The 17,084-nt window shown below is 36.5% G+C and overlaps 1 protein-coding gene across 6 annotated transcripts in view; it reads right to left on the bottom strand.

Annotated features, from left to right (window-relative positions):
- ZYG11A (zyg-11 family member A, cell cycle regulator) overlaps positions 1 to 17,084 on the bottom strand; it is a 76,223-nt gene that overhangs the window by 24,290 nt on the left and 34,849 nt on the right. For all 6 annotated transcript variants that reach the window (XM_072820252.1, XM_072820249.1, XM_072820253.1 and 3 more), the window contains exons 4-5: positions 4,046 to 4,186; positions 1,838 to 2,014 (exon numbers count right to left, since the gene is read on the bottom strand). In XM_072820252.1, the coding sequence (XP_072676353.1) occupies positions 1,838 to 2,014; positions 4,046 to 4,186 (318 nt within the window). The remainder of the gene's footprint in view (positions 1 to 1,837; positions 2,015 to 4,045; positions 4,187 to 17,084) is intronic.

The raw sequence follows: 17,084 nt of genomic DNA, 5'->3' as shown, positions 1-17,084 counted from the left end.
AGTGTAGATTTTTTTTAATGAGGAAAGGCCACCTTCCTTATTTTATTTTTTAAAAATTTCCATTTTAAGTATACACTTAAATTAGATTTGGCAAATTGATACAGCTGTATAACCACTACCATCCACCATCACCATAACTGAGATAAAAAATATTTCCATCACCCCAAGAGTTGCACATACCACCTTCTAGTCAATCCCAAACTTACAAACCTCAACCCCAGAAAATTACATTGTCATTACAGATTAATCTTTTCTCAAGTTTCACATAAATAAAATCATATAATATTTACTCTTCTGTATCTGGCTTATTTTGCTCAGCATATAATGTTTTTGATATTCATCCATGTTGCATGTTATCAGTACTTTATTCCTTTTTATTGTCAAATAGGAGTTTCTTATATGAATAAACCATAATTTATCTATTCTCCTGCTATTCAACAACTGAAAAGTTTTCAGCTTTAGGGTATGTATTATGAATAAAGACATTATGAACATTCACATACAAGTTTTTGTATGAAAATATGATTTTGTTTCTCTAGAAGTGGAATGACTAGGTAGTAAAAAAGGTATGTCTAACTTTGAAAGAAACTACCAGACTGAACTGATAGTTTTGTCATTTTACAATTTTTTTTTTTAAGATTTTATTTATTTATTCATGAGAGACACACAGAGAGAAGCAGACACAGGCAGAGGGAGAAGCAGGCTCCATGCAGGGAGCCTGATGTGACTCGATCCCCGGACTCCAGGACCACGCCCTGGGCCGAAGGGAGGCACTAAACTGCTGAGCCATCCAAGGATCTCTCATTTTACAACTCTTAACATCTATATATGAGAATTTCAGTTGCTCTACACCTTTGTCAACATTTGGTCAGTCTTTTAATTTCAACCAATCTTGGGACACCTGGGTGGCTCATCGGTTAAGCGTCTGCCTTCAGCTTAGAGTGTGATGCCAATCCAGGATTGGGTCTTGAACTGGGCTCCTTGCAAGGAGCCTGCTTCTCCTTCTGCTTGTGTCTCTGCCCCTCTCTGTCTCTCTCTCATGAATAAATAAAATATTTATTTAAAAATTTCAACCAATCTAGAGGCTGTGTAGTAGTATCTTGGTATGCAGTGGTATTTCAATGTGGTTTTAATTTTCATTTCCCTGATAACTAAAAATACTGAGCATCTTTTCACATGCTCATTTGTCATCTGCATATCTTCAGTAAAGTGCTCAAATCTTTTGTCTTAAGAAATTGATTTATTCATCTTGTGCTACTGAATTCTTTATATTCTCTATAAAAGTCCTTTCTCATATACAAAAAACAAACATTTTTCCCAGCCCATGACTTAGCCTTTCCAATTTGTGGGTGTGTGTGCATGTGAGAAGCTTTTAATTTTGATGAATTCTAATTTATTATTTTTCTTTTAGGATGTGTGCTTTTTGTATCCTAAGAAAACTTTGCCTACTTTGAGGTCACAAATATTTTGTCCTGTTTTCTTCTAGAAGTTTTACAGTTTTTAGCCTCTATATTTGTATCTATGATTCAATTCAGTTTAACTTTTTTTTTTTAATTTAACTTTCACATATGATGTTAAGCCTACAGGGATGTGCTGAAGTGTTAATAGTACATGGATTCTGGGTTACTGGTTTCTAAAAAACTTTTTTTTAAATGTAAACCCAAATGCTTATCCAAATCTGCTATTTTTTTTTTTAACAAAAAGATTCCTTATCTATTCTCTCTCTCTTTCAGGGTAGATGAAAAATAATAAAAAAATACTAATAATAGCTAATAATAATTTTTTTTCATATATTTTTTCTGAAGGAAGAAGCAGTCAAGTATTCAATTCAAATTACCTGCTGGTAATGGGGGAAATTTTTCAGAGCCTTGAAAAGCAGACAGGTGACCTCTGACAACAGACGAACAGGCATTCCCCTGGCCAGGCCCTGGCGTGTTAAGTTGAGGGCGCAAGCACTGGCTGTGAACTGCACTGGCAAATCCAATGGATGATTCCTCATTCCTACAGCCACAAGCTGAAGATGAACTGGTTTTTAGTGGCATATGACAACATGAGCATTCTTCATACTATCTTGTTTTTGTGTTAGCTGGCAAAAATATTTGCTCATTGGGACAGAAACATTTTTTCCTATCCTCAGCATTTGCTTTTTTAGGACACCAGCAATACCTACCCATCCAAGTGAAACCATTAACTAGCTGTGAGACTTTAGCCAAGTCACTCTCCTTCTCTGGACTTCATTTCCTCCATGATTTCATAACCATTTATTGAACCTCACTTCATACAAGGCATTGTGATAAGCACTACAGGGGACAGAAACATGAATCACACCCTATTCCTTAGCATAAAGCCTTGTGGAAAAAAATATAGTATGTAAACAAATAACATTGCTAAGGCTATCAAAATATGAAACTGGGAAAAAAAAAAGCACCATAAAAGTATATATAAAGTGCTGCCTAAGGTAGCTGTGGAGGGAGCATTCATTTCTGGTATGGCTCAGCATTCTTCATTAAGAGAGCATATTTAGGAAGGATCTTAGATAAGAATTGGACAGAAGGAAGTGGTAGGGATGGAATAAAGAGGAGATTCCTAAGGAAGGGAAATGTGATAAAGAAATACACAAAACAGGGATCCCTGGGTGGCGCAGCCGTTTGGCGCCTGCCTTTGGCCCAGGGCGCGATCCTGGAGACCCGGGATCGAATCCCACATCGGGCTCCCAGTGCATGGAGCCTGCTTCTCCCCCTGCCTGTGTTTCTGCGCCTCTCTCTCTCTGTGACTATCATAAATAAATAAAAATTAAAAAAAAAAAAAAGAAATACACAAAACAGACAAAAGGATGGGATGAACCCACCAACAGAGGAGGAAAAAAATCTGAATTTAACAGAATTTTGAACAAATTTGAAAACTGCAAACATAACATTAGAGAGGTCTCTAGGGGACAAGACTGTGGAAGACCTAAAACACAGATGTAACATGAAGGTGTTGTACTAAGCTTAGACCACACCTGCACTAACATTCAGCAACAATACAATCTGTTCTGTCTCTCTCTAGCTCAGAAACTGGCATGAACCATGATTTTAAGAGACCAGAGCCCCTCACTCTGAGTAACAGAGCCTAGAGACAAACCTAAGACACATTTCAAGTATGGAAGAGGACTTTTTTCTATATTGCTAAACTATTCCTAGGATTTCACTGGATTGTCATCTGTAAGTTAAATATGTAGAAATAAAAAAAACACAAAACTTGATTTTCAAAAATCACAGAATCTTAGATATGAAAAGGACTTTAGAACATCTAATTCAATCTCATTTCTAATGGGAAACAAAGGTCCAGAGTTTTTTTTCACTTTATACAGTATACTTTTAAGTTACGAATAAATCTAATCTCTCACAGTACAGAAACACCCAATTTTTTAAAGGAACTATAAAGAATTACAAATAATAATAAAGACAAAGTGGCTTCAATTCATTTTCATTTTACATTTCACTTTAAATAACTGCTCTTTTCTTTCAAACCACTCAGTATTTCCAGTAACATTTAAAATAAACTCATTCTTCTGAAAACCAAAGTAAAGTCTGACCCTATCAATACTGGTAATTTTACTTTACTCACAAAATACTGTTAAGTAGTAGATCTGGCCACCTTCAAATATTATACTTTGCCCCAATTCTGTTGGAGACATTGTTGTTTTCTTTTAGAAAACCAGGTATTAGATTTTAAAGAGTAAACAAATGAATAAACAAGAAAAAACATTTAGGGTAAAGTGAATACATGTTTATAGATTAAGATATCCTATTTTAGGCAAAATAGTACAAATGTCCTAAACTCCCTTCTCAGACTAAACCAAAACACTGGATGATTCTAATTTAGATGCTCAAAATGAGAGATGATCTGGCAGTTAAGCCAAACATTGTTTTCCTTTTTCCATGAGGGTACTTTTTGGCTCACTATAGAATAAGGCACATAAGTTGTTGTACTCTGTTTGGTAAATAGCTTTAACTGAACTAAGTAAAAAGTAGTAGCAAAAGCCTGTCTGAGGTATAGTTACCTTTAAAATAGCAGGCATGGTTACCTGCATTGAAAATGTCTCTGTGAAGAGCCTATAGAGAGCTTCCTTCATAAAACATGACCTATTCCTGTATCGGCTCAGTGCTTCTGAAATCTGAGTCACATTGGCTCCTCCAGCAACCTGAAAAAGAAAGATGTTACCAATAGGTTTCACAGTTCAGGCTTTTTTAGATGCTTTGAGTATTTGAAACAATGACAAGTGCTCAATTAAATGTTTCAGGTGTTTTACAAAGTTGCTCTATTGAATCCTAAGTCTAATATGGAAATGTTCACCTCAACCTCATTTTTCCAGATGGGGCCAGAGAAGTGAAGGAAGGCACTAAATGTAACAAACCAATTAAGTGATGGAGCCAAATTCAAATACCATCTCCCTATAACTACATTAGTTAAGACCTCAACTGAACAATGGGGAGCACATAAATTTTTAAACAATCAATAACCATGACTGCATGTCTTCTAAGTATTTACATAGGACAAATTAGACAATAAGAGAAAGAAAAAAGGCCACATAAAATAACTAAAATGGAAAAGGGAATTAACTTTTGTAGTAATATTTTATTATTTATTAAATGTTAACATAATTCTTCCTTGTTACCATTTAAGTAATAGTTTTTAAAAATCTATACATAGACTCTGGGTCTGGAAGATAATAGTATCCCCTCCCCAGATCCAAAACAAAAAATTAACAAGGAATGCACATAAAACTATATATGACCCAACTTTCAGCATTCCTGGGTAGTGAAGGGAAAAAAAAGAAAATAAGGGAGAAAACTCAGTATCTTATAAAACAAAATAAAAAAACCACTCCCCTCTCTACTGTATCATGACCAGTAACATCACTGAAAAAACCTCATATTGCTAAATGACATCACTAATGGACATGAGGAACTATGTCAATTAAATAACAAAAAATATAAAATTCAAACCAATTCCATATAAAGCTATTATTGTAAGAAATATGTAAGCAGGAAATCTACACGTTTCAGCAAAATTATTTTCTATAAACCAACAACAGGAGTACCTGGATGTCTCAGTTATGTGTCTAACTCCTCATCTCAGCTCAGGTCTTGATCTCAAGGTCATGAGTTCAAGCCCTGTGTTAGGCTCCACGCTGGGTGTGGAGCTTATTTGAAAAACAAAAACAATAAAAGACCCAACAACAAATCAGAAGAAAATTTTAACATGGCACTTTAAACTGAATTACCATAAGCATTTTGGAATGTGAAAAAAATAACTTTAACAAAAAGATGAAACAACTCATTAAAATGGAAAGAAAGAGATAAAATTATATCAAATATAAAAAAACTAACTTACAAGGTACTCAAAGAAGGATGGATTTGAATCAAAATTTAGTAAGGGGAAGAAATTCAAGAAAACAAAATTTTTTAAAAAGAAGAACAAAACTGATCTAAGATTGAGTGTTGATATGGAAGAAAGACAAAGATCTATGATACGTATATTTGAAGTTCCTGAGGGGGAAACTAACTAGTATTTAAAACTATTATCTAGGGCAGCCCCGGTGGCGCAGCGGTTTAGCGCCACCTACAGCCTGAGGCGTGGTCCTGGAGACCTGGGATGGAGTCCCACGTCAGGCTCCCTGCATGGTGCCTGCTTCTCCCTCTGCCTGTGTTTCTGCCTCTCTCTCTCTAGCTGTATCTCTATGAATAAATAAGTAAAATCTTAAAAAAAATAATAAAACTATTATCTAGGAAAGCTTTCCAGAAATAAAAATAATTTAAAAAAAAAGAAGACCTAAATCAATACACTGAAAGAATCCACCAAGTTCTGGGAAAGACTAACCTAGATCATCTGAGACATATCACAGTACAAGGACTAAATTTAAAAACAAAGAAAAAAAAATCTTCAGGGCTTATAAAAAGATTAAATAAATTACACAGAGAATTAGACTGTCATCAGACTTAACAAGCAACATACAAACCAAGTCACCAGTGAAGAAATTGTTTCAAGGAACCAGGAAGAAAAAGGTAAACAAGGATTTTATACCCAACCCAGCCAAGCTATACTTCAAATAGCAAGGCTATAAAAGATTGAACATGAATAACAAGAACTCAAGAGAGTAGGACATAAATCTCCTTCCTGAAAAATCTACTAGAGGATAAGTTTCATACAACCAAGAGATGACTGAGTAAAACTGTGGCAAAAGGACAGATAGTGACCATTTAATGTATTTAATTATAGATCAGTCTCCCCACAGAGTGAACAAGTACATTGGGAAACTTTGTGTAACATAACTATGTTGGAACTCTGGAGTTTATTTTATTTTATTTATTTATTTAAGAGAGGGAGAGAGCACATGCACACGAGCAGGAAGGGGGACAGAAGGTGAGGGAGACCTGGGGCTCAATCCCAGGACCAAAAGCAGACACGTAACGACAGAGCTACCCAGGAACTCTGGAGTTTATTAAAGGCTTCCAGAAGAAGCCTTGGACAGTAAGTTGTGACTTGTTTCCATTAATTTCAGCTCTTAGCACAATAGCAGCTGTCCATTCCCCAGCCAGTACACCCAGAGCAGCATGCACTTAGTTTGTGGGAGCCAGAATGGGGAAAAGGACCATATCCTCAATTTATCAGGGATCTGTTTTCTGATCACAGATTGCTGCTTCTAATAGGTACAAACAAGTGAGCAGTCACTGCTGTTGCACCTCCCCAACTGTTCAATGTATCCCTCCCTCCAACCAAAGTGATTTCTAGGGAAGGTAAAGGGTTAGTATCCTTTATATTTCCCTTGTCTTCATTTAATTCTTTTTCCAATTTGGGGAGCCAGACATTAAAGACTAAGACATCCAAAACAAATGCACAGGGGTACCTGGGTAACTTAGTTAAGTGTCTGACTTTAGCTCAGGTCATGATCTCAGAGTCCTGGGTTCAAGCCCGAGCCAGGCTCTGTGCTCAGTGGGGAGTCTGCTTGTCCCTCTCCCTCTACCCCTCCCCAATTGTGCTTCACTTTTCTCTGAAATAAAAATCTTAACAAAACCCTCCAAAACGCACAAATGCATATACAAAGAAAATTCCAAAGTGACTGTATATACCCAAGAAAAGGCTCAGAAAAGAGCTAAAAAGACCTTATAATTTATATCTCAGGCTGATACTTGGCACAGATCCAAACAAAACAAAAACAGTAACAAACAGCAAAGAGATTAGAGAAAGGAAACAATCTGATTTCCAGAGTTACCATATTGTTAGTTCCAATGTCCAGTTTTCAACAAGAAAAAAAAATCACAAGATATGCTAAACAATAGGGAGGTATGGCTCATTTAAGAGAAAAAGAAATCCACGAGACTGTTCCTATAAAAAAAAAAACCTGATGGAAGATCTTTTAGGAAAGACTTCTAGACCATGATTCTTAAAGATATTCAAAGAACTAAAGGAAGATATAAAGTCAAGGAAATGATGTAGAACAAAAGAGAAAAACCAACAAACAGAAAAAGAAAAGAAATCCTGGAAAAGTACAATAACTGAAATACAAAACTCACTAGAGGGACTCAAAGGCATATTTGAGCAGGCAGAAGAATCAACCAAGTTGAAGACAGGACAATGGAGATTATTGAATCAGAGGAACAGAAAGCAAAAAGACCTAAGGAAGTGAATGGAGCTTCAAGAACTTATGAAATACCAACAAGCAGACCAAACTAAACATTGTGGGAGTCCCAGAAGAAAGTGGTGGCGAGAAAGGACAAAAAGAATATTAAAAAAACAACATGGCTGAAAACTTCCAAATTTGATGAAAGACATGAATATAAGCATCCTAGGAGCTCCAAAGTAAGATGAACTCAAGAAGACTCACACCAGAACACACTAAAATCAAATTTTTGAAGGCTAAAGAGAGAGAAAATCTTGGAAGCAGTGAGAGAGAAGCAAATCACACACAAGGGGTGCTCAATGAGATTATCTCCAGATTTCTCATCAGAAACTTTGAAGGCCAGAAGAGAGTGGGCCAATATGTTCAAATTGTTAAAAGGAAACAAACAAACAAACAAACAAACAAAACACACACAAAAAAACCCCCTGTCAATCAAGAATTCTATATCCAGCAAAACTGTCCTTCAAATGTGAGGGAGAAATCAAGATATTCCCAGATAAACAAAAGCTGAAGAAGTTCATTACCACTAGACCTGCCCTGTAAGATATGCTCAAAGGAATCCTGCAGTGTAAAATAAAGTAACACTAGACAGTAAGAAGAAATCATATGAAGCAATAAAGATCTCAATAAAGGTAAACACAAGGGCAATTTAAAAAGCTAGAGATATATTAAAACTGGTTTGTAGGAGTCCCTGGATGGTTCAGTTGGCAGAGTATGTGACTCTTGATCTTGGGGTTGTGGGTTCAAGCCCCATGTTGGGTGTACAAATTACTTAAAAACAAAACAAAAAAAACAAACAAAAAACAAACCCAAAAACTTGTTTGTGACTCTTTTTGTTTTCTATAGTATTCAAGAAACTAATACATTTTCTAAAAGATTTTACTCTAAAAACTGTTATAACTTTGGTTATAACTCCAAATTCTGTTTTGTAACTTGGGTTTGTAACTCCAAATTTTGGTTTGTAACTCCAAATTTTGTTTTCTACATAATTTATAAATTTTATCTTTTTATTTTAGAGAGAGCATGAACAGGAAGGAGGGGAAAAGTAGAGGGAGCAGTAGACTCCCCTGCTGAGCAGGGAGCCCAACATGGGACTCAACTGCAGGACCCAGACATCATGACCTGAGCCAAAGATAGATACTTAATTGACTAAGCCACCAAGGTGCCCCCATTTTCAACATAATTTAATAGGCAAATGGATCAAAAGGAATTACCATTTTAAACTCTGGGGCAGACACTGTATAATGATGTAATTTGGGGACATCATTGACTAAAAGGGTGGGGATAAAGATGTAAATTAGCAGTTTTTTATGTTATTGAGGTGAAGCTGATATAAATTCAAATTAACTTTAGGATATTAAATGTAACTCCATGATAACCAAAAGAAAATAGTTACAGAATATACATAAAAGGAAAAGAGAAAGGGGGTTAAACATTTTGTTATAAAAAAAATCAGCTAAACAAAAAAAAAAAACAGGAAATGAGGAACAAAAAAGCTGCAGAACATATAGAAACCACAGAGCAAAATGACTAAGTCCTTCCTTATCACTAACTGCTTGAAATGTAGATGGATTAAATGCTACAAAAGACAAAGATTGGAAGAATGAATAAAAAAACACATGATCCAACTATACACTGTCTATAAGAGACCCACTTTAGAACCAAAGACACAGCAACATGAAAAATGAAAGGATGGAAAAAGACATTCCATGCAAATATAACCAAAAGAGAGTAGGGCTGACTACAGTACTTTACACAAAGTAGACTTTAAATCAAAAGAGGTTACAAGAAGCAAACTGACATTATATATTAATAAAAGGTTCAGTACAACAGCAAGAAGATATGATAAGCCCAAACATCTATGTGCCTAATGACAGACCACTAAAACATGACACAAAAACTGACAGAATTAAATGGAAAAATAGATATTTCTACAATAATGGAGACTTTAACAACCCACTCAATAATGGATAGAACAACCAGACAGAAGTAAAGAAACAGGCCCTAACACAATAAACCAACTAGGTCTAACAGACATATGAAAACACTCTACCAACAACAATAGCATCCACATTCTTTGAAGTGCACATGGGACTTTTCCAGGATAGACCATACGTCAGACCACAAATTAGGATTCAATAGATTTTTTTAAAAGAGACCTATACAAAGTTGTCTTTTCTGAAAACAGGATGAAGTTAGAATAGAGGTAAAACCAGAAAATTTATAAATTTATGGAAATTAGGTAATATACTTTTTTAAAATTTAAATTCATTTTGCCAACATACAGCATAACACCCTATGCTCATCCCATCAAGTACCCTCCATAGTGCCCGTCACCCAGTTCTCCAAGTAATATACTCTCAAACAACCAATAGCTCAAAGAAGAAAATCACAGAGAAATTGGAAAATATTTAGAGACAATGAAAACAAAAATACAACATACTAAACCTTATAGGACCCACTGAAAGCAGTGCTAAGGGGGAAATTTATAGCTATAGATGCTTAAATTAAGAAAAGAAAAATCTCACATCAACAACTATCTTTACAACTTAAGAAACAAGAAAAAGAACAAATTAAACCCAAAACTAGCAGAATGAAGGAAATCATAATGATTATAAGCAAAGATAAATGAAATTGGGAATAACAAAATTAGTAAAACCAAAAGTTGGTTCTTTGAATAACACAAACCATTAGCTACCAGATGGACTAAGAAAAAAAGAGAGGATTCAAAATACTAAAATCTGAAATCAATGTGGGGATATTCCTACCAATCCCTACCCAAAAGTCGTAAGAGTATTATGAACAATTATGCTGCAATAAATTGAATGACCTAGATGAAATGGACAAATTTCTAGAAACATAAGACTTAATAAGACTAAATCCAGAAAAAATAGAAAATTTCAAGAGACCTATAACTTAGTAAGGACGCTAGATCAGTAATCAAAGATCTCCTGATCTTTTCTACAGAAAAGCCAGATCTGATGGTTTTGCTAATAGATTCTACCAAACATTTAAGTAAGAATTAATATCAATTCTTCTCAATGTTTAACAAAAATTGAAAGCACTTCCTAATTCATTCTGAGTTCAGCATTACCCTAATATCAAAGCTAGATAAAGACACTACAAGAAAACTACAGATAAATACACTTCATGAGCAGAGGTTCAAGATTCAACAAAATATAGGCAAACTAAATTCATCAGCATATTAAATGGATTATATGCATGGCCAAGTGGAATTTAGTCCTGGAATGCAAAAATGGTTTAACATATGGGAATTAATTGATGTAATACACATTAACAGAACTAAGGGAAAAAAAGATGATCATTTCAATTAATGCAGAAAAAGCATCTGACAAAACTCTCATGGTGAAAACACTCAACACTAGAAGTAGAAGGAAACTACCTCAACTTAATAAAAGCCATGTATAAAGAAACCTACAGCGAACATCATACTCAATGGTAGAAGACTGGAAACATTTATTCTAAGATCAAGAACAAGACAAGGCTACCCCTGGGTGGCTCAGCAGTTTAACATCTGCCTTCTGGTCAGGGCATGATCCCGGGTTCCTGGGATCAAGTCCCGCACTGGGCTTCCTGAAGGGAGCCTGCTTCTCCCTCTGCCTATGTCTCTGCTTCTCTCTGTGGGTCTCTCATGAATAAATAAATAAAATCTTAAAAAAAAAAAAAAAAAAAGACAAGGCTACCCACTTTCATGGCTTCTACTGAACATGGTACTGGAATTCCTAGCTAGAGCAATTAGGCAAGATAATGAAATAAAAGACATCCAAATTGCAAAGGAAAAAGTAAAATTATCTCTGTTCGTAGATAATATCCTCTTATATGCAGAAAAGCCTAAAGATTCCACGCACACACAAAAAACCATGAGCACTAATAAATGAACTAAGAATTGCAGGAAACAAAGCCAACATACAAAAATCAGCTACATCTTGGCGTACCTAGGTGGCTCAGTAGGTTGAGTATGCAACTCTTGGTTTCAGCTCAGGTCATGATCTCAAGGCTGTGAAATCAAGTCCTGCATCTGGTTCTGCACTCAACAGGAAGTCTGCTTGTGGATTCCCTCTCTCTGCCCCTCCCCCACTCACTCTCACTCTCTCAAATCTTTTTTAAAAATCAGCAATATTTCTATGATAACAATGAATAATCTACAAAGGAAATTATTAAAACAATTCCATTTATAATAATATAACAAAGTACTTAGGAATTAACTCAGAAGGTGAAAGACACAATGAAAACTATAAAACACTGTTAAGGGATCCCTGGGTGGCGCAGCGGTTTGGCGCCTGCCTTTGGCCCAGGGCGCAATCCTGGAGACCCGGGATCGAATCCCACATCAGGCTCCCGGTGCATGGAGCCTGCTTCTCCCTCTGCCTATGTCTCTGCCTCTCTCTCTCTCTGTGTGACTATCATAAATAAATAAAAATTAAAAAAAAAAATAAAATAAAATAAAACACTGTTAAAAAGTTAATTAAGAAATGAAAGACACAGGGACGTGTGGGTGGCTCAGCAGTTGAGCTTCTGCCTTTGGCTCAGGACGAGATCCTAGAGTCCTGAGATCAAGTCCCACATCGGGCTTCCTGCATGGAGCCTGCTTCTCCTTCTGCCTACATCTCTGCCTCTTTCTCTCTCTGTGTCTTTCATGAATAAATAAATCTTTAAAAAAAAAAAAGAAAAAAAAGAAATTAAAGTCATAAATAAATGGAAAGACATGTTTGTGGATCAAAGACTTAAGATATCAATATTACCCAAAATGATCTACATATTCAAGATAATCCCTACCAAACTCCTAAAGAGATTTTTTTTTTACAGAAACAGAAAAGCCCATCCTAAATTCATACGGAGTTCCAAGGAACCCCAACTAGACAAAGCCATCTTGAAAAAGAACAAAACTGGATAACTTACCTTCCTAATTTCAAAACTTAACTATAAAGCTACAGTAATCAAAACAGTGTGGTACTGGCATAAAGACAGACATATAGAGAAATAGAATAGAGTAAAAAGCTCCCAAAACAATCACTTGCATATATGATCATATATGTGGTCAAATGATTTTTGACAAGGGTTTCATAACCATTCAACAAGGAAGGTACAGTCTTTTTTTTTTTTTTTTAAAGAAATTGTGCTAAGTAAACTGGATATGCACATGCAGAATAAAATTGTGGGCCCTTACTTTACACCATGTAAAAAATTAACTCCAAATGGATCAAAGACCTAAACATAAAACCTAAAACTACTTAACTCTTAGAAGGAAACATGAAACTTTATGACAATGGCATGGCAATGATTTATTGGATAGGATACCAAAGCAACAAAAGAAAAAAAAATCTATATATTGGACCTAAAAAAAAAAAAAAGTTTTTTTAAAGTAATCTCTACACTCAACATGGGGCTTGAACTCACAACCCTGAGATCAAGAGTCATATGCTCTACCAACTGATCCAGCCAGGCACCTCAGACCAAAAATTTTTAATTTTGTGCATCAACAGAGTAAAAAAGAAACCCACAGAAAGAGGAAAGTATCAGCAAATCATATATCTGGTAAGGGATGGATACACAAATAGGTATCTATATTCACAATATAGAGAAAACTCCTATACACAACGACAAAAAACAAGCAACCCTACTCAAAAATGGGCAAAGGAGTTGAGTAAGACCTCCAAAGAAACAAATAGTCAATAAGCTCATGAAACCATGCTTAATAATCACTGACAGTAGGGAAATGCAAATCAAAACTTGAATGAGATACCACCTCACCCTCACTAGGATTATTACCATTTAAAAACAAAAACAGAAAGTAACAAGTGTTGGGGCACCTACATGGCTCAGTCAGTGAAGCATCTGCCTTTGGCTCAGGTCATGATCCCAGGGTCCTGGGTTTAAGCCCCACATTGGGCTCCTTGTTCAGCCAGGAGGGCTGCTTCTCTTTCTCCCTCTGCCTGCCACTCCCCCCTGCTTGTGCTCTGTCAAATAAATAGATAAATATCTTTTTTTTTTTTAAGATTTTATCTATTTATTTGTGAGAGACACACAGAGAGAAAGAGAGGCAGAGGGAGAAGCAGGCTCCAGGCAGGGAGCCCAACATGAGACTTAATCCTGGGTCTCCAGGATCACACCCTGGGCCAAAAGCGGCGCCAAACCGCGAGCCACGGGGGTTGCCCAAATAAATATATAAAATCTTAAAAAGAAAAAAACAAGTGTTGACAAGGATGTGGAGAAATTGGAATATTTATGCACTGTGGGAATATAAAATTGTACAGCTGCTGTGGAAAACTGTGTGGCAGTTCTTCAACAATTACCATATGATCCAGCAACTCTAAGTCTGGGTATATACCAAAAGAACTGAAAACAGAGTCTCAAAATGGTATCTGAATACCCGGTTCATAGCAGCATTATCCACAATAGTTGAAAGCAACATGGAAGCAACTCAAGCATCCAAAGACAATAACTGGATAAGGAAAAATGTGCACACACACACATATATATATTATTCAATCTTAAAAGAGAAGGAAATTCTGCAATATGTTACAACATGGATGAACCTTGAGGACATTATGCTAAGTGAAATAAGCCAATCACAAAAAGACAAATACTCTATGATTCCATTTATATGAAGTACTTGGTCAAAATCATAGAAACAGAAAGTAGAATGGCGTTTGCCAGGGTCTGGAGAGAGAGAGGAATGAGGAGTTAGTGTTTAATGTGTATATATAATTTCAGTTTTACAAGATGAAAAGAGCTATGGAGATGGATGGTGGTGATGGCTGCACAACATTATGAAAGTACTTAATATCACTGAACTGTATACTTACCATCATAACTTTATATTAAGATGGTAAATTTTACATTATATAGTTTGCCATTCAAAAAGTTTTTAAAAGAATGGAAATATTAAGACACCAGGCTGGCTCAGTTGGTAGAACGTGTGACTCTTGATCTCCGGGTCCTGATTTTGAGCCCTATGATAGGAGTAGCAATTACTTAAAAAAAAGAATGGGGGCAGCCCGGGTGGCTCAGCGGTTTAGCACCGCCTTCAGCCCAGGGCCTGATCCTGGAGACCGGGGATAGAGTCCCACATCGGGCTCCCTGCATGGAGCCTGCTTCTCCCTCTGCCTGTGTTTCTGCCTCTCTCTCTCTCTCATGAATAAATAAATAAAATCTTAAGAAAAAAATCTCTTAAAAAAAAGTGGAAACATGAACTGACATGGGGTGATTTTCAAGACACAATGTTAGGTAATAAATGCAAAGTGCCTACTACCTATTGTATAAGAGGAAATAAGAGAACCTGAATACATCCATCTGCTTAGTACCTTGATTATACCCTCAGTCTAGGAAGAAAAAAAAAAAAGAACAGCAAATGAATCTTCAACTCTTTTTTAGCAGGTCTGTGTTTCACTGTAGTTAGGTATAGCAATTCTGAAAACTCTTTTATATGTACTGTAGGATTAAGCAAATGTGCTGATGCTGCTAAAAATCAAGTTCTCACTGTGGAAAAGAGATAAAGAGATAAAAAAACAGAATGGGGAAAGGCGAAGGAGAATGGTGTGAGGATGAACACTTGGAAGTATTATTTTATTTTATTTTTTATTTATTTATTTTTTTAAGATTTTATTTATTCATGACAGAGAGAGAGAGAGAGAGAGAGAGGCAGAGACAAAGGCAGAGGGATAAGCAGGCTCCATGCAGGGAGCCCGATGCGGGACTCCAAGGTACTAGGATCAGAGCCCCACATCAGGCTCCCTGCTCAGCTGGGAGCCTGCTTCTCCCTCTCCATCTGCCTCTGCCCCTGCTGTGCTCTCTCTCACTTTCTCTGTCTCAAATGATAAATAAAATCTTAAAAAAAAAAAGTCAACAAAACAAAGCTAGTCTATAATCTTAAAAAATATCAATGTCACAAAGGACAGGATGGACTAGGTAACTCTCCCAGATTAAATTACAGAGGCACGTGAAAAATAAATGCAAAAATGACCCTGGACTAAAAGGAAAAATATTTTACAGAGGGCATTACTGGGATTAATCAACATTGTAAATGTGCATAGTAAGATTATTTAAAGCACTGCATCAGGCAGTCTGGGTGGCTCAGTGGTTTAGCACTGCCTTCAGCCCAGGGTGTGATCCCAGAGACCCGGGATCGGGTCCCGCGTTGGGCTCCCTGGATGGAGCCTGCTTCTCCCTCTGCCTGTGTCTCTGCCTCTCTCTCTCTCTCTCTCTCTGTCTCTCAAGAATAAATAAATAGAATCTTTTAAAAAAAATTGTTTAAAGCACTACATCAATGTTAAACTTCCTGAAACTTGGTAACTACAAGTTACCATTGTAACTTGGCCATTAAGGAGAATATCATTGCTCTTAGGAATACAAAACTCAAGCATTAAGGGCTAAAAGGACATGATGTATGCAACCTCTCTGGAATGGTTCAGAAAAAAAAATTCTGTGTATAAAAAGGATACGATAGGGCAGCCCTGGTGGCTCAGGGGTTTAGCACCGCCTTCAGCCCAGGCGTGATCCTGGAGACTCGGGATCGAGTCCCACGTCAGGCTCCCTGCATGGAGCCTGCTTCCCTCTGCCTCTCTCTCTCTCTGTCTCTCATGAATAAATAAAATCTTTAAAAAAAAATAAAAAGGATACGATAAAATAAATGTGGTCAAATAAATAAATAAATAAATAAATAAGTAAATATGGTCGAAATGTTTAAAATTAGCGACCCACCAAGTTAAAAGTTTTTTCAAAACAAATTTTAAGTACTATACATAGATTAATGGCCCAAGGACCTACACATAATAATCTAAAGAATATATTCTAAAATTTTTAAAAGTTTTATGATCATGGTGCCTAGGTGGCGCAGTAGGTTAAGTGTGTGCCTTCAACTCAGGTGATGATCCCAAGGTACTGGGATCAAGTCCTGCAGACTCCCTGCTGAGCAGGGAGCTCCCTCTGCCCCTCCCCCTACTTGTGCATGCTCACTTGTGTTCTCTTTCTCCTCTCTCACTCTCAAAACAAAATAAAAAAATTTTTAAAAAAGTTTTGCAATCAGATGTAAGAGCTGAAAAGGGACAATGAATAAGCCACAACAAAACCAAGCAGAAGACCAAACAGTTGTTGCCTCACCCTCTCTTCTCCTTGGCTTCCTGAAGATGCCACTACAAAACAATCTTCAAAAAGGATTCTTGCCACACCCCACCAGTGGATCAACAGGATTTCCTACCTAATGAAGATATTGCATGGCTTTTGATACTAATGCTGGGTGCCCTTTTTGCCTGTTTTTTATTTTTTTAAGTAGGCTCCACACTCAACATGGGGCTTGAACTCATGATCCTAAGATCAAGAGTTGTATGCTCTACCGACTAAGTCAGCCAGGCACCTCCCCCTTATGCCTACTTTCAAGGAATTAGGTACATGTTACCCA

The sequence above is a fragment of the Canis lupus genome, chromosome 3 (assembly GCF_048164855.1).
Source record: "Canis lupus baileyi chromosome 3, mCanLup2.hap1, whole genome shotgun sequence".
In the NCBI taxonomy this organism is placed as follows: domain Eukaryota; kingdom Metazoa; phylum Chordata; class Mammalia; order Carnivora; family Canidae; genus Canis; species Canis lupus.
This window is presented reverse-complemented; position numbering and strand designations above follow the sequence as displayed.